Source organism: Malaya genurostris, chromosome 2, assembly GCF_030247185.1.
Source record: "Malaya genurostris strain Urasoe2022 chromosome 2, Malgen_1.1, whole genome shotgun sequence".
In the NCBI taxonomy this organism is placed as follows: domain Eukaryota; kingdom Metazoa; phylum Arthropoda; class Insecta; order Diptera; family Culicidae; genus Malaya; species Malaya genurostris.
In genome coordinates this window covers 124,789,474-124,808,332 of record NC_080571.1, presented here as the reverse complement: position 1 = coordinate 124,808,332, position 18,859 = coordinate 124,789,474, and the positions used below count along the sequence as shown (strand labels likewise).

The 18,859-nt window shown below is 35.8% G+C and overlaps 1 protein-coding gene across 1 annotated transcript in view; it reads right to left on the bottom strand.

Moving 5' to 3' along the window:
• Positions 1-18,255, bottom strand: part of LOC131428385 (uncharacterized) — a 34,435-nt gene extending 16,180 nt beyond the window's left edge. Inside the window, exons 1-10 of the mRNA XM_058592303.1 lie at positions 17,899-18,255; positions 17,472-17,833; positions 17,357-17,415; positions 15,534-17,301; positions 15,224-15,433; positions 11,917-12,039; positions 11,679-11,852; positions 11,402-11,614; positions 9,550-9,834; positions 9,410-9,487 (exon numbers count right to left, since the gene is read on the bottom strand). Of these exons, the coding sequence (XP_058448286.1) occupies positions 9,410-9,487; positions 9,550-9,834; positions 11,402-11,614; positions 11,679-11,852; positions 11,917-12,039; positions 15,224-15,433; positions 15,534-17,301; positions 17,357-17,415; positions 17,472-17,833; positions 17,899-18,078 (3,452 nt within the window). The 5' untranslated portion in view covers positions 18,079-18,255. The remainder of the gene's footprint in view (positions 1-9,409; positions 9,488-9,549; positions 9,835-11,401; positions 11,615-11,678; positions 11,853-11,916; positions 12,040-15,223; positions 15,434-15,533; positions 17,302-17,356; positions 17,416-17,471; positions 17,834-17,898) is intronic.
• Between the last annotated feature and the right edge of the window lie 604 nt (positions 18,256-18,859).

Below are 18,859 nucleotides of genomic sequence, written 5' to 3'. Positions count from 1 at the left end.
ATCTTTGTCGTCCTTAGTCATTTTGTTCCCATATCCCCTTTTTCACTCTGTTCTCCGTAATATTTACTTCTCTATATTTTTTTTCTTTTTCTTCCGTAACATCATCATCATTGCCCACGGACGGCCGTTGTAGTCTATGAAAAGAATACGGACCACCCGCCTGGTATTCGTAGCATGGGAGTGCTCCCCGCGAACCCACAAGGACAGAAAAAAGCGGCCAACATAGATACTTACCAACGTGTTACATTCAATACGCCGGCCGGTGCCGGTCGCCAGCTGAAGGAAGGGATCTGCCAAAGTCATTACATTATCTAAAAATACTATCCTAGTTTTAAGTTCTTTGTTAATCAAAATTAGAAAAAAAAACCCTTGGCATCTTAGAGCTTAAGCAGTGTGCCTTAAAAATTATATAATTGAATAAAAAAATCTACCGCTATAGTTCAAGTAAAAGATTCTCGAGGAGAATTCCGTCCTGTTCGTGTGCTGCTCCTCAGTCGCCAAACTTTGGCGGCATATGGGAAGCTGGAATTAAGGCAGCCAAAACCCGTCTTAAGATAGTGCTGTGTGAAGCATCTCTTAATTTTGAAGAAATGAGTACAGTGTTGACTCAAATTGAGGCAGTGCTCAATTCCAGATCGCTAACACAGTTGTCCAGTGATGCAGATGACTTCTGCTTTAACGCCAGCTTATTTTTTGGTGGTCCAAGAACTAACAGCTGCTCCGGAGCCCAGTCTTCAAGAATTAAGAGTGTCTTCCTAGTCTCGCTGGCAGTATCTACAGAAATTGAGGCAAGATTTTTGGACTAGGTGGTCATCTGAATACTTAAACGAGTTGCAACCAAGGAGCAAGTGGTATAAAAACAAGGTTGTTATTAGAGCTGTGCGCCGCCGCGCCACGCCGCCGCCGCCGATAATTTCGACACGCCGCCAATTTAAGAAAAAGATGATCAGCGCGCCGGTTATTACATTTGAATCGTGCCGCCGATAATATAACATCAGCCGAAAAAATGATTTTATCAATGTGGAAAATTGTTTACAGTTCTCATGAAAATTCATTGAAAATTATAGTACAGTTACTTTCCTCCTACTTATACTGAAAATCAGTACTACCGATGTCAACCGAAGCCAATGTCATTTGATTCAAAGTCTATTTTCTGTCTTTTAAAAGGTTTTGAGCGCTGTCTGGCAAAGAAATGCTTGGGAGCAACATAAAACAAGATTTTTTATACTGTTACATACATTTGTTTCTAAGTACCCAAAAGACTGTGTACAGCATGATATTTTCCTCGGACCGATTTTAGCACGGTTCGTTTTTGGCAACATAATCGATCGAATATGACATATGAAAACCAGATGATGGCAGAATTTTCGAGTTGAAAGCAATTCCATAATTATATTGATTTAAACTATTTACAGCAATAAATGATGGAAAAACATAACAGCCATATACCATTCGAATCAGTTCGTCGAGATCAGCAAATGCGTGTGTGACAAATAATTTCACTGAATTTTTTTCGGGGACTCTCAACCGTTTTCTACAAGCTCAGATTCATATGAAAAGTCGTATACTCCCAAACAAGGTTCCTGAATTATGTTTGGTTCCGACCTCTGGTACCGGAATTACAGGATGGTATGTGGAACGAAATTAAAACTGTGTAACTCATTTTTCTTGTAGATGGCTGAACCGATCTAAGATTCAAATGAAATCTAAGAATCATCTAAGATTCAAATGAAAAGTTCTAAGATTCTATAAAACATCTTGTTTTTCAGTCAAATCCAACTTCCGGATTTGGAGATACAGGGCGATTAGTATAAAAATGTCTATTTCACATAAATTAATCAGGTTTATCGGGTTAGCAGATTTGGATAGTCGATAACCTAATAAACTTATTTCATTTTTGGTTGTATTCAGTTTTCGATTCGGGAGGAACCCAAAAATTCAATTCGCACTGCGATTCTTCGAAGATGTCTACATAGATTTTCAAACATTTTGATAACTTAATAACTCAAGGGGAACGTGCCATTTGAGCCAATTTGTTCTGATTCCTGAAACTACAGCTACTCAAGTGAATTTATGTGACTTCGGCCATACCGATTTTAGAATTCCGTTTCTTAATGCTCAGTCGTTTTCTCAAAAAAAGCCTAATCGAATTTCAGAAACAAAAGTTCAAATTAAAATAAATCCAATTTTATCCAATTCTGACTTCCGATTCTGGAATTGTAGGATGATGAATTTCTAAAATTCAAAACGATATAGAAGATGACAATCCCGAAAAGTTTCAAAGTTGGACTCAAAATATTGCAATTCATTCGTCATATAGCCATATAGTCATATAGTCATAGTCATATAGGGTTATGCTGGTTCCTGAATATCGGCCCTGTAGTACCTTAAATTACACTAAACTCTAAAGTGAAAATTACTTCGACATATCATGGCATGTTTAATCGATTGTTACACTTTTAGATTCAAATTCGATCCGATTTGCATTACATTACATTTCGACATTACAGAGTAATGAGTGATTAAAATCTCAAATTGCCACTTAAAACGACTGACATTAGAATAATGTCATGAAAACTGAAAAACCGAAAAATATTCATGCATAAAACACATGCGGATTGATAAAAAAAAGGTATCATCTCACTGCTAGGTGGATTAAGCACGTTTTTTTAGAAACCAGTATAGTGTTGATTTCTCAGGTACTAGAATGTTTAGTGATCGAGTACCATTTATTTTGGATACTATATTTGTTATTTCCGGGCATTTGAAAAATGGTATTGAACAAAGTTTCATTCTAAATAAACGTTAGTTTTCGCACAATAAATTAGGATCATTGTTACCAACTCAAAGTAAAAACATGTTTTTCTACTTCTACTATGACTTTTCAAATGATTTTACCCCTTTTTATAAGAAATCGTTACAAATATGAAGTAATTAAAATTTGAATTTGTAAATTTGATATTATTTTTGATATCTGAATGAATTTGAGCGCCAAATCGATTTTATGTTAATTACATACGTACGAAAAAGATATACTTATTTTTTGAGTTGATAAAACGATTTTTATACATGATAATTATCAACTATGTAAAAAGCGATTTGAAAAATAGTTCCGAATAAAACTTCATATTTCTTGCTCATAATAAAAAAAAAACCCTTCTTAATCCACCTAGTGGTGTGATAATGCCTTTCTCTTCTTTCATAACAGTCTCATGAAAATATGTTTCATACATTTATTAAATAATTTTAGACGCCAATTGATTCAGATTGATTCGAGTAGTTCACAAAAGCATGCTTCAGTGTTTATGTCACACAGTCAGCATCATTTTTCCAAACTAGTGCTTGACATTTGCGTTGCCTATTTGTATGAGAACAGTGATGCTAATCTAAAAAAGCCTTCTTAGTCCACTTAGTGAAATTTTCATATATCTTGAAAAATCACCATAGGGGGGAGTACATGAAATTTTCGAAATCGAAAAAAAAATTTTGATGCCAAAAGGCTTAAAATTGCATGAAACGTCGAGATTTAGTGTCATCTCGAAAAAAATTTTTTTTGAAAAAATCGACTTTTTGGGACTTAGAAAAAATATGAAAATTTTTCTAAGTCCCAGAAAGTTGATTTTTTCAAAAAAAATTTTTTTTGAGATGACACTAAATTTCGATGTTTTATGCAGTTTTAAGAGTTTTGGCATCAAAAAAAATTTTCGATTTTGGAAATTTCATGTACTCCCCCCTATGATGCTTTTTCAAAATCGAAAATTTTCAAACCTTAACCGCCAGGCAGCACCCCTTACGCATGTCCGATTTAGCTCAAATTTTGCATGAAGGCTTTTTTCGAGGTGCTTAAACTTTTGAGCACTAGAACTTTACGAAAATAGAGTTGATCCCAAAATTTTGGCACCCTTATATATATAAGAGCGGTAAAAATCAACGTGTTTTGTCGGTTACGTCACTTATACCATCATATATCTGGAACCAAAAGTCACAACCATTTGATCTTCGAACTTGATCAATGGCCCGACAGTAGCTTTCAAACGAGCCCAAGTTTGTTAAAATCGGTTCAGCCATCTCTGAGAAAATTGAGCGCGTTCAAATACAACGCTTTTTGTCGGTTACGTCACTTATACAATCATATCTCCGGAACCAAAAGTCACAGCCATTTGATCTTCGAACTTGATCAATGGCCCGATAGTACCTTTCAAACGAGCCCAAGTTTGTTAAAATCGGTTCAGCCATCTTTGAGAAAATTGAGCGCGTTCAAATTCAACGCCTTTTGTCGGTTACGTCACTTATACAATCATATCTCCGGAACAAAAAGTCACAGCCATTTGATCTTCGAACTTGATCAATGGCCCGACAGTAGCTTTCAAACGAGCCCAAGTTTGTTAAAATCGGTTCAGCCATCTCTGAGAAAATTGAGCGCGTTCAAATACAACGCTTTTTGTCGGTTACGTCACTTATACAATCATATCTCCGGAACCAAAAGTCACAGCCATTTGATCTTCGAACTTGATCAATGGCCCGATAGTACCTTTCAAACGAGCCCAAGTTTGTTAAAATCGGTTCAGCCATCTCTGAGAAAATTGAGCGCGTTCAAATTCAACGCCTTTTGTCGGTTACGTCACTTATACAATCATATCTCCGGAACCAAAAGTCACAGCCATTTGATCTTCGAACTTGATCAATGGCCCGATAGTACCTTTCAAACGAGCCCAAGTTTGTTAAAATCGGTTCAGCCATCTCTGAGAAAATTGAGCGCGTTTAAATTCAACGCCTTTTGTCGGTTACGTCACTTATACAATCATATCTCCGAAACCAAAAGTCACAGCCATTTGATCTTCGAACTTGATCAATGGCCCGACAGTAGCTTTCAAACGAGCCCAAGTTTGTTAAAATCGGTTCAGCCATCTCTGAGAAAATTGAGCGCGTTCAAATATCTTCGAAAAGTGCACACACATACACACACACATACACACACACACACACACAGACATTTTCCGATCTCGTCGAGCTGAGTCGAATGGAATATAACACTATGGGTCTCCGAGGCTCCGTTCGAGAGTCGGTTTTTCCAGCAATTCTAATACCTTTCTATAGAGAAAGGCAAACCCCTTTGTGTATGAATGAAATATTTATTTAAACAATAGTCAACCATCTCCAAATAATCGCACTTATATTCATCTCAATTTCTCCTCTAATTCGATGCATTCGAAACCATTTACCATCTCTATTCACTACGTTGGCTTTAATGGATCACATAAACATTAGGATCTTTGATTGTAGGTCGACATAACAATAAGATAGAGAAATTGTCCTGTGTGAATCAATATTAAAATTTTTAATATGTTTATAATTGATTACGCCGAATCGCGCCGCCTCCGCCGCCGATGTTTTCAGGAAATAGCGTCACGCCGATTCGCCGCCGCCGCTGGTCAAAAAGACGTTTCAGCCGCCGATGTTGACAATTTTGATCGGCGCACAGCTCTAGTTGTTATACGTCCAGGAATGCTTGTAGTTCTCAAGGATGACAATATGGCACCGCAGCATTAGCAGCTCGGGCGCATAACGGAGATATTCCCTGGTTCGGAAAATTTGGTTCGCGTAGTTAAGGTTAAAACAGCAAGCGGAGAAGTACAAAATTTCGATTGTGCCTATCGAGGATAGCAATATCACGGAAGATTGATTTGACAACACGTGTCAACAGGAGGAAAATGTTACGACCAACGGTGAACCAATGGATGATGTTCTCACCTTCACATAAAATACATTCATATTTTCTCTTTTTTGTTATTGCCAACACTGTTATCAAAATTAGAATAAAATAAGCAACTTGCGAGAAAGGACGTAATTTCTAATAATAAGCCGCCACTCGTTTACGCCTGAGACGTCAGAAATAATATAGCACTTATGCAATATTATTTGAGGGTTGCATAAATAGTGCAAACTTTGCGTCTGCTTAGCGGTTTAAATTGAACTGTTAGGCACGAGATGGCAATTCAGTTTGAACTGCTTTAAGCACTGACGAGCCGAAGGCGAAACGCGAAGAAATTAAAACAAAATATGCGCTTTTTGCACAAACCAACAAAACCCCTAAATGTTATTAATACATGTTTTTTACATAAATCGCTTTATCCGCTACTTCGATTGATTTGCTGTACTATTGTGCTAAATAATTGAAAACTTTTTTCCTGGAAAGAAATATTTCCAATCCGCAAATGACTTTGATCATCATCTAACCAGACCAACAAATCGGAATAATGTTGATATCAAACTTTATGTTTTCAATATTTTTTTCTTAGAATCTTATATAATAGTGGAGGGGATACAAAAAATTGTGCCCTAGCGTGTCTCTTAGGGAGAAGTGACAAAAAAGTCCTGCATACATACATACATACATATATACATACATACACACATACATACATACATACATACATACATACATAAATACATACATACATGCATAAATACGTACATATATACATACATACATACATACATATATTCATAGATACTAATATACTTATACATACATAAATATATACACTGAGAACGTTTTACGCGGTTTTTATGCGGATTTCCTAAGTTACGCGGTTTTTTACGCAGTTATTCACAGTTATGCGGTTTTTTTATTCGAATTTTCAAAGTTATCTAGTTTTCTTTTATTTTGTACTAGAAATGCATGAAACGTCGAGATCTGGTGTTGTCCCTAATTTTTTGAAGTCAACTCTCTGACACTCTGAAAATTTTCGATTTTTTTTTTGAGATTACACAAGACATAGACGTTTCATGCATTTCTAAGAACATTTGGCATGAATTTTCTTTTTGTTTTTGAAAATCTCAAAATTTTTCTAAGTTCCAAAGTCGAAATTTTTTGTTGGGACACCAAATCTGTTTCATGCATTTCTAAGACATTTGACATCAAAAAAAAATATTTGTATTTCGTCTAATCCCCGGCGAAGGATTTAGACTACACCGACGGAGAGTTCCCCGACGACTGAAAAACTCCCGAGCCGACGCTTGTTCGCTGGTCCTTTAGCGGCCGGTGGTCGCGGCTGCCTGTTGCTCTATGTGTTGTTACGTTGCCAGTATGTGTTGTTACGGACGACTCAGTCATATCCTCGGCGGTGGATCATACCCGGATCATTGCCCGGCGCTCTCTGGTCTTCGCGCCACTTCCTCTACAGCGCGCACATCATCCCCGTTACTGCTCTGTCAACAACGTGCCACGTGTCTTCGTCGCGACAAATCTCGACAATGTTGTGTGTGTGTGCGTGTGTGTGTGTGTGTGTGTGTGTGTGTGTGTGTGTGTGTGTGTGTGTGTGTGTGTGTGTGTGTGTGTGTGTGTGTCAAGTGCCATATACCATTCGACTCAATTCGTCGAGCTGAGAATTGTGTGTGTTTATGTATGTGTCTTCCAAATAATCTCAATAGGTTTTCTCGGAGATGGTTGAACCGATTTTGGCTAACTTAGGTAACGACTGAAAGGTCTTGTGGTCACATGCGGAATTCCTGAATTCCATCCGGATCCGACTTCCGGAATTATAGAGTAATAAATGCTAAAATTTTTAACTTTCACGTGAAGCAGCAATACATAAAAAATAAAAAATAAATCTAAACTGAACTCAAAACTATTCCAATCGGTAATCATTGTCAGTAGACGGCCAAAGCTTTCCCGGTCGATAAACGAACGGAGATTGTAATCATATACTCAAAAATGTACATGTACTACAAAATAATTGTTTTTTTTTCTTTGGAGGAGAGCGCTTTCGCTGTTATCTAGCGAATGAAGGGGGAGCAGTGGCCCGCTATTCACGCTCCCGTCCATTGGTTCGGCATCACTGTTATTGGCTGAACAATCGTTACTTATTTCACAGGCATTGGGTAAGTTGTTAACTGCAGCTGGTGTACTTTGTTCCACTTGGGATACTAATGGTTTCTTTGAGGGGGATGCTTCATTGTTGTTGCTGGCTGTCACAGGTGTACCGTGGTTGCTTGGGATTGGTGTGAAGGAAGCACCGTAGTCCTTCGGTGTAGTTGTCTCCTTGTCTAGTTTATCACATGGCTTACCATAGTGAACAGCTTTATGGCAATATTGACATGTGACCATCTGATTGTCATAGGTAACAAGTGATTTGCACGGGACTCTTGTATCCTGACCGAAAGTCACATAAGAAGGTATAGGCCTCTTCAAGCGCATGCGTACAAACATACGCCATTTAGAATACCGGGGACTCTTTTTCGACAGAAAGAATCTCTCCGTATTGGGAAATAGGTTTGCGAATATAAGGATCGATGACACTTGAGGGAAGATCATGCACACGCACTTCGATAGCACTATCTTCCATATATACTAGAATGTTGTACTTAATGTTTTCGTGCTCCACATAGTGCACATTGTTATTGTCTTTTGCGAATTGAATTGCATCCAACTCTTTATAAAACTGGATCTAAACAACATTATTTGTCTTATTGCATTGAAGTAAATGCACACGTTTAATGTCAAGATGCATTTGCTCTTTGAGCAAACCTGCAAGTTTTCGTATCGAAGGTCGAATTGTGCACTGCCTGAAGTCAACAATAAATGTATTCTTTCGTAGCGGTGGTAGCTTTTGTTCGTTTGGCTCACTCATTTCGAGATCATTCTATTGGTCACTACACAATACTGTACTTGGTTTCTTCCGTCCCGAACGTAAGCGGTTTTATTTTATCGACTGACTTGGATGATATGTGAAAGCGAACTGATCACAGATGTTTTAAACGATAGGATTGACTTCCCCCTTTTTGCTCCTTGAAGTAAATAGTGTTCGTCTTCGAGCTTCCGTGCCATTATCGGTTAACAATGGTCATTCAATCTAGTATCATATGAGTTCGAATTCAATCTTTCACGGAATAAAACAAGGAACAACTTCTTACTTAGTATTAGAATTAATCATTAGGACCATTAGGTCTGTTGATTTTTCAATAAATAAATGAATAAATAAATAGTCTAATCAGTATAAAAATTAGCGTTTGAATCGAGCCTTGGAAAACCAAGTATCATGTCTTTCGGATCAGCTCGGAGAGATCGAAAAATGTCTGTGTGTGATAAAAATATTGCACTTAATATTCAGAGATGACAGAACCGATTCTTACAAACTTTTATAAAAAAATCTCTTAGTTTCGCTTCACTATTGAATTTTTTTAAAATGCTATTAAACTTTCTGCTCAGGAGTTTCGGGGGGGAAATGAGCAGAAAAAATAATATAAAATTATGCACAAAATTGCGACGTTACGCCTCGTTATCAATTCATTCAATCCCGCAACGAAGATGGATTGTGAGCAAATAAAGTGATTATATTGCAAGTTGTTCAAACATTATCGGGGTAAGAGCACTTATATTTATCTGCATTTGAATTTTGAAACTCACCTGGATTCCGCATGAAACTCATCACCATGCTCAGCATCACTTTTGTCTATCACTAACTGATCTCCATATGGTATGGTTCTGTAAAATAACGTATAGTAATTATTTGAAGTATTTATTTCATTCCATTTGGTAGTACATACCCAAACGTCCATGAAGTATGAGTAATTTGAGCACTGCTTGTCTTGGATGTTTTGAAAAATGTTGATGGAGTGGTTGTCGCTCGTCTAGAACTACGTCTAGGTAATTCATTCTGCTCAACATATTTGTGCGATTGGATTGTTGAGGATTCTTGTTTCTCACATCCGCTACTTGTCACAAGATCGAGCTCTGCCGTGACAATATCTAAACTGTCTTCATTGTAGACCTCAGTAGAATCTGCATTCAGATTCTCGATACCTGTTGATTTGCGGACGACAGGCGATATACTGCAAATGTAAAATTCATGTACATTATCACAAGAAAATTCTAGTTTGCTTTGAAATAGGCCTTTGTTCGCTTCTTTAATTGTAACATTACAAAGCAATGTCAAGGTACTGTGGAACTTGATATCGAGACTTCGTAGCCGACCCTTAAATGTAAAGGAGACTTAAATGGCTAGGGCTACACTCCTACGGACACAAAGAATCCTTCCTAGTCAGGACTCAACCATACGACATATGGCTTGTTTGGCCAGTGCTTTACACTCTTAACTGCTTAACCCGGTCCTAATATTAACATACATATGGGGCATTTCACACAAAATTACTATTTCTCCACAAAATTAGCCACCCAGATTTTTTAGGAAAATAATGGAAGGTCCTGTGGTCTTCTACGGAATGGCAGAATTTCATCCGGATCCGAAATCTGTTTCCGGAATTATAGGGTAAAATGTGTTAGAAAGTTTATACCTTTCCGCGGGCGAAACAGAAAACGTGAAAAAAATCGCCCAAAAAACTACTCCAATTGGTAGTCATTATCAGTAAACGGTCAACTAAACCGATTCCGGTTAATCTTTCAAGAATCTAAGAATTCTATTTTGAAGAATAGCAAAGTATCATATATGTTTGATATGACAAAGGCATCATTACACCACTAGGTGGATTAAAACAGGTTTTTAAGGTATGAAACAAGAAATGATTTTCATAGATTCTGCTTAAAACGGGTGTACGTTATTTGGCCGAATTTTGTTTGGCATAACTCTTGATTGGTATAAATTTCTAGGCATAATTCTTCTAGCATTAAATAGACCGGGCAAACGAGTGGATTACAGGTTTGTGTGCGGGGGCCGTCGCTTCCGAAGGCGGGTTTAAACACCGAATGTAAAAATCGAGCACTAATCGGAAAATCTGTAATCCAAGTGTTTTCGGTCGTTATGTATTTCAACCTTTCAAAGTACTCCCAGAACAAATTAAATATCTAAAGAAAATATGCACAATTGAAACTATGCCAAGTGAAAATTATGCCAAACAATAATTATGCCAAATGAAACAGCATATCTTTTCATTTTATGCCAAATGGCATTATGCCTAACAAAAGTTATGCCAAACAAAATTCGACCAAACAAATTTCGGACAAATAACGTACATCCAACTCATTAGGCTAGTATACGAGTAGTAATCTCACCATATTATTTTACCGATTACTCGACTTTCAATCAATGAATTGTGATAAAATCGGATACAATATTTTTGCACCGGTTCTTTAAAGCAATATCGCAGAAAAAACAGTTGGAAAATTGTTCAATACTGCTATTATAGCGACGCGAAAACTCAAATTTCAACTTACTCTTGAAGTCAATATATCGAACAGACAACATATCTAACTCTAACTAATGGTTTTCGTATATGAAATGACTAATGAAGGTCATATTGTACTATATTGAAATAAAAAAAAGTACGTATCGAAAATTTTCGAGTTCTAAACTAAAAAAAATTGTTAAATGGAAAAAAAATGTGTGGCCAAATTTGTGTGGAATGTCCCATTTACTTTATATCAATGTTTTATGCCACTTACGTGTTTTCATTGTTTGTAGTATGAGAGCCAGTCAAAATGGCATCGGGGGTGGTGAATTCTTTTTCGAGGTGCTCACCATCGTTGACGGTTGTTTGCTCCAAAGCTTCCACAGTCCATGAAGATTCGTTTAAGTTAGACTGGTTAGAGGAATCGACATCACCGGAAATAATCGAAGTAACTGATGCTATATTATGCTCTCTAGTATCATCAACACTGAAAAAGTAATGAATAAAACATACATATTTTTCCCTGAAACACTATCAACCACTTGACTTACGCAATTTCTCCATCAGAAGGTCTTATTTTGGGGGCACTCATGGAACATGAAGCGGCAACTTGACTAAGATCAACTGATGATTGTGTTGATGTGATTCCAACCAATACAATAGTCGATTCCTTCGAATCCGGTTGTTGCGATTCAGAGTTCACGTCTAGTTTATCATTCTCTTTGCTTTAAAATAAATATTCATATTCAGAAGTAAGCTCAGTCATTTCATGATTGTTTTTGTACATACACTATGTTGGTCGAAATGCTCGACGGGGTTATGGATATATTCTCCGTGGTCTCGGTCAATATAGAGATATTCAGCTTGCTTTGTGCGATTGGAGAAATTGTATAATCACTGCATTCGAAATGCCTATAACATAGATATCATATATATTTTTGGTATGACATTTTTTTTACTTTATTATAACAAGTAAAACACAATATGATTCGAATATTTTCTTATACTATACATTGTACTGATAGTCGATTAAATTGAATGTGTTCCACAGTACATAATTGCTGACGGGCTCACAACCCTTGACTTCCATGACTTGGAACCGTAAGGTGGCGTTGGCAATGTAAGATAAACTGCTAACGCGCTGTTGAATCGAAGAAGAAATTAAAAAATAATAAAGAAAAGCCTAAATACACACTAAAATCTTAATTTTGTTTTCGGCGATAACAGATACCATCAAATCACGGGAAGAGATATATTTAAATTTAATTCAATTATTATTATTCAAGAGGGGGTTCAAAGGAGGATATGTTCAAAAGTGGTGGGTGTTCATGGGAAGGGGGAGGAATCCAAAAGGTTAGGAAGACACAGAAATTTGAAGGAAAGATGCACAATATTAAATACTGTATTGTTCATGGAATTTAATGTTGAAAAATGTTCCATTCTCATTTCCCTTTGATTCAAATAAATTTGATATTTACTTCAAAGTATGTGCGTGTAGACACAGAAAAATAATAAAATGAGCATTGCATTCAAATATATTGTGCTTTGAATTGAAATGTATTTCATTTCCACCTGGATCTGACACAATTGTTATTTTGTTCAAAGCAAATTAGTTTTGCTTCTACAATCAGGCTTTCGTGCAATAGTGTGTAGATTCAATGATGGATTTTTTTAATTCAATAAATTTTTATAAAAAAAAACATTTGAATAATTATTTTAAAAATTAAGTTTTCAAATCTGCTTCCTTTCGTTCAATCATTTTCGAAAGCTCCACTGTGAAACCGTTCTCTAAAATGAATACAAATGTATGTTCCCTGTACATTAGGGTGGGACAAAATATTAATTTCAGCTTCACCAAACTTTTCGTGTTCCTTTTGGGTCCCATAAGCACCGTGCAATGTTTTGGCTCGATCGGAGATACTATATTTTTGCGCCCGATGTTTAAAATTTGTATAGGATTTAGAATGAAGAAATTCACTTTTTACAAAAAAAATCGGCTAGAACTCTAAAAATCAGTGCATGTTTGATTTTGGTAGAAAATTTATCGAGGAGAAAAACCGTCGAAAAGCGCAAAACATTCGACATTTGTAGAAAAAGTTATTAAAGGAAAACCGACACAAGATGGCTCATTCTTTAATACATCTAGCACCACTGGTGCTATTGGCTGTATTATGATTTTGTTTTCTTTTATTATGCTATAATGGTTGATCTGAGTTGTTTGATGTCTTCACAAAAGTTACTCAGTTCAGCATGGAGATTTTTTTCAAGTGACATGCCATGTTCCAAATCTAAGTCTAACTTTTTAATTTGAAGAAATAGGTTTTTGGAATCTTCTACAATATTATAGAACAGCTTAAATCTTAACTTTGCCAAAGATATAAACATTCTATCTCTTATCGTTTAGAAGATATAGACGATACTTTTTTTTGCAAACAAAAACATAATTTACATGACTTTTTTGTCTTTACAGTAAGCTTTAGAGCATGGTTTGTCACTTAAACAGAATCCTCTTTCTAAGCTGAGTAACTATCGTAAAGACATAAAACAACTCAGATCAACCGTTATAGCATAATAAAAGAAAGCAAAAACATATTACCGCCACTAACAGCAGTGGTACTAGATGTATTGTGTCGGATTTCCTTTTATAACTTTTTCTAAAAATGTCGGATTGTTTTGCGGTCTTCAAAGGTTTTTCTTCACGATAAATTTCCGATCGAAATCACACATACACTGATTTTTAGAGTTCATACGTTGATCTTTAGCTTATTTTTTTTAAAGTTAATTTTCCCATAGTAAATCCCCTACAAACTTAAAACCTCGGGCGAAAAAATATAGTTTCTCCGATCAAGCTAAATAGCTTTGAATAGTTCTTATGGGATCCAAAAGAAACACGGAAAGTTTGGTGGAGCGAGAAAATAAACCTTTTCATCTTTTTTTCCCACACAACCTTGTCCCACCCTACTGTTATTCATAACGCACCTATCCTATGAAAGCACTTTGGTATCGCACAATTCAAACAATTTCAATAGTGCAGCTAGTTTAAATTCGTCAACTACTTCCAAAGTTATTATAAATCAAATGCCAGAGAAATATTTTCTCTGAAATTTGATTCAAGGACGAAAAATTTTAATCACCATCCTTGAATTTGAAGCTAAGACTTAGCATATTTAATTCAGTTTAATTCTAGAGTCGAAGAATTTTTTTTGAATCTATACTACAACTTATTTGATTTAAACACACTGTAACAAGCATTTGAATCTAATAAATTAGATGATTAGATGTTTTTTTTATTGGTTTATTTAACCCCGGTTTTAACCAATTGGTCATTCGCTGGGGGGATGATAAGATAATAAGATTCAATAAAAATTCGAAATTTGAATCCATATCTTAAAATATTTGAATCTAACATGCATAAATTTAATTCAAAGAGTTTTATTTGAATCAAATTTAAATTCAAAAATAGTTTATAGTTGAAGCGGATGTAAAGACTCAATATATTAGAACCTAATGTGTTCTATTTCTCTGGCATAAATAAACATTATGATAGAGGTATATTTTTTATACTAATAACTTGAAATTGTGTTTCAAGTTATTTGATGGTCCATAAGATAAACATTATGATTTTCACTACTTATATTACCAGAATGTATATTTTCAAAAAAGAAAAAAAATCAGTCATCTCATTAGTAGATTCGCCATGTTATTTTGAGGGTTCACTAGACTTTAAATGAATCAATTATGATAAAATCGAATACAGTATTTTCACTTTGACTCTAATTAGCAATACCGAGAAAAAATAACTCGACATTTTCAAGACATTGTTACCCTATTCAGTATTGTAGTTAACCCAGACGCCGTTCATAATCCACGTAGATCCGAATTTGACACTTTTGAACCAAGGATACCGTAGGTTTCCAGCTTTGAACGCTTAACTAGGAAATTTCTGACACGTACTATCTGATGATAATCCCGGTAAGACAATAGCATGAGTTCTCGTTTATTCAAACTATCAAATGAGACCGAATATGTACCATACCAAATGTTCATTTACGCAAACACATTAGTAATTAATTAAGTTTCTATTATTGTCACTTACCCTTTGGATTTTTTGAAATTAGATTGTGAGTTTATGGAAGAAGCTTTTGCAATATTCCTCTTTGTTATGGGAGATGCTTTCGGTGTTCTCCCTAATGGAACTGCTAGTGGACTTATTTCAAACTCTCGTTGAACGGTTTTTCGTTTGCTAGACGTCGGAATCTCACACACGACATTCCTATTTGGAGTATTTTGCGAATCCAAGTGGCAGCTGTATGATAGAGAATTGAAATAGAAGGAAAAAATCGGAAACGAACAAAATAATAACATTGAAATACTCTATTGAAGGAAAAATAATATCGCAAGCTTACCGACTATTGTTATGTAGCTTTATTTCTGCATCATTGAACTCCTGAGCCGAAATTTCGGGTGTCGAGAGTTGCTCGCATCTTGGTAACACTGCGTGATCGGAAGATAATGCAGTTGCTGGTCGACTACTTAAATCTGTTAGGTCATAACTTCCTTCAACTATGTTATTTTCATCATACGTTTCGTTCAGCAAAATGCTCTCATCAATTTCACTGGTTTCTAACATAACAGATTTTGACGTGTTCAACGAAGTTAACGCGCTTCCAATAAACTTGCGAGTGTCTCGCAACGAATGGCGTAATTTAGGGCTTGAACTCATTAAAATATCCGCATTTTGTTGGATTCTGTTTACTTCCTGATCAATTTCGCTATCGTGATATACTTCCTCCGATTCATCTGAATCATTTTCGGAGCCATTTTCTTTTTCTTCGGGTAATTCAGTGCTATCAGTAATACTGACTCGATTTACGGGACTAACCGTAAGCTTACCGAACATATTAGAGAAGAAATTACCAATCGTCTGTCGTTTGTTTCCCAACGTTCGAACAATTTTACTTGTCAATGGAGTATGACTTCTTCTACCGCTACTAACAATTTTTGGCTTCTCGTCTAGATTTTCTAACTCATTTTCACTCAAAATTACAGACTCATCTTTACATTCTGGCAATTCCTCATCAGCAATGGCTACTGTGGACCCGTCCACAAACGAATCATGTGGCGTGATGTCAGAATACTGTGATGATCGTATTTGAGTCGTTCGATTCGGTTTTCTCATAGCCGACTCAACATCCATTGCTTTGGAAGTAGTAACATTCGAAGCAGATTCCACCAAATTCTCAACTTCGGTTTCCGGACAGTTACTGCCGCCTTTGCTTATTATGGAGGGAATTCCACTACTTTTTGAAGAATCTGATTTTCGAGAGTCAGTCCTTTTTATAGATTGCCCTAAAAGTGTGTCAAATATTTCATCGGTCGTCGTGACTGCTATCAGCGACGATTTTGTTGTATCCTTCTCATTACAATTATTTTGATTTTCTTTCTCTTGGCTCGATACGGTACATACTGGTTGACTTTTACAGACGATCGGAGTTTCTATTTGACGGCGTATTTTACTTTTGGAAGTACTTACTGGAGTTCTACTGATTTTCCTATTTATATCCGGAATACCAGGTTGATCGTCAATTTTAATTTTTGGAACATTTTTTGGTGTGCCTACAAGAGGCGTTCGAGGTGTTTTGCTGGCATTTTTTAGAGCTGATTTCAATAAACCTTTTGGAACAGATTTCATAACGGCCGATGAAGATGCTTTGATTTTCTTTGGGCTAGGTGTAATTAGATCAATAAGCCCGACAGAAGAACCAACCGAAGAAAATGAATTATTACGTTCGCGCAGTGGGCTGTTCACATAGCTATTATGACCACTACCTGGTGTTGTCAAGTCAATAAGATACATCGAATTTCCTGCTTTCGAAATATTACTAGTTGATATGTTCTCTGTTTTGGGAGTCATATAGGGCGATCGCATTCCTATCGATCCTTTATTAGCAGAAGACAATGGCGTTTTCTTAAGGTTTACTTTTGAACGCGTTCCAACTATAGGTGTGTAAGATAATATCATCATGGCAGAATTTTCCAAATGTACCGTCGGAGTTTTTTCAATATCCATAGGTACTGTATTTTCCTTCTCCAGTTCGGGTGTGTAGAACGGTGTGTTATTTCTAGATTGTCTAGGATTAGTTGTTGGAGTTGATTCTGATTGCAGAGATATAACTGAAAATATCAAACGGTGAAATATCGAGTGAAAGGCATGAACATTGGAATATACCTTCATCTTTATGGATTTCATCATTTGTCTCATCGTCAGTATCATGACCGATGGCGATACTGGAAATAAGAGATCAATTAAAAAATATTTAATGAGAAATAGATTATAATCGTACTTGTGAACAGTAAATCTTTTTCGAATGTTTTTCAGCAACTGTTTCCCGTTTTTAGGCAATGTATACGTCGGAGTTTTCTGCCCTTTCTTCAAAACTGTTTTTTTACACGTTTCTGTTGACGTTCTTTTTGTATCAATTGATTGTTTTTTCTGAATTATAATTGTACGTCGTCGTTTTCCTTTCCGGGAGCTAATTGTGGTTTGTTCAGATTTTTTGTTAAGCAATTTTGATTCGTCAAATTGCCAACGGAATCGTGTTCCACAAATATTTAAAATAGAACCATCGCTCAAAAAACCACGCTTAAGAATAGCTTCGCTATTAACAATGATGGGATTTTCAATCGAATAGTTGATAATGATGACCTGTAAGATTAAAAGTATACCATGATACGAAAATGTTACCGAGTGATCGAAGCGTCGTAACTCACTTTTTCATTTTTAGTAAAAATTTTGCAATGCAACTGTTTGACTGAGTTTGCTTTCAAACGAATTGTGTTCAAAGGATGCGATCCGAACTTCACTTGATTTGTTCGTATTGTTATTTCCCGATTGGTTTTATCACCTTTTTTATCCAGAACACATAACCGAGCTCCGCTCAAGAGGGCCATTTTTCACTTGCATTGAACAAAATTGATAACTTAGTTTGCTTTGATTGCGGATTATTTTAGCTTATTAGCGATTCTCGTTTCAAAAAGTTTAATAACTTGAAATGTAGCCAGTCATAATAAAACGAATAACACACAACGATTATTATCAACTGCGACAGTGTTTAGTTCGTTAAATGAAATATGAATGACCAAACAAACCGCGCAATTTCCGTTGAAAACTACCGTAAAACAAACTCAAAAACTGCAATAATTTACACATCTCCAAGTAAGTACTAATTTTTTTAGTTTATTCAAATCCAAAGTTGCCAGTAGTTTTGAATAAGATTTTTATTTCCTCTCAAGCAGAGATACCAGATATTTTCATAGAAAATCTGTATTCCTTTGTATAAAAAATCTGTATTTATCTGTATTTACTATTGAAATTAAATTTCTGCAATAAAATGATCTTTAAAGATAGATATAGATTATTCACGCAGATAAATTTAGCATGTTTAAAATAACAAAACAGTTAGTAGATTTTTGAACTTAAGAGAGCTTCATTTCATGCTAGATCATGATTGTTACAAACCAATTTCTCCCTTCTACATCAACAATAATAATTTGAATCAAAATTTTGGTATAATCAAACGAAAAATATGTTTGCTCCGACTGAGTTTATTATTGAAATGAACTAACTATTTATTACATGTCAATCAAAGTTGAGTTAATGTTATCTGCCATGTCCTTGTTGATTCAATCCAGCTAGGGCAACGGCTCCCTATTTCATCTGAGCTCCTATTTC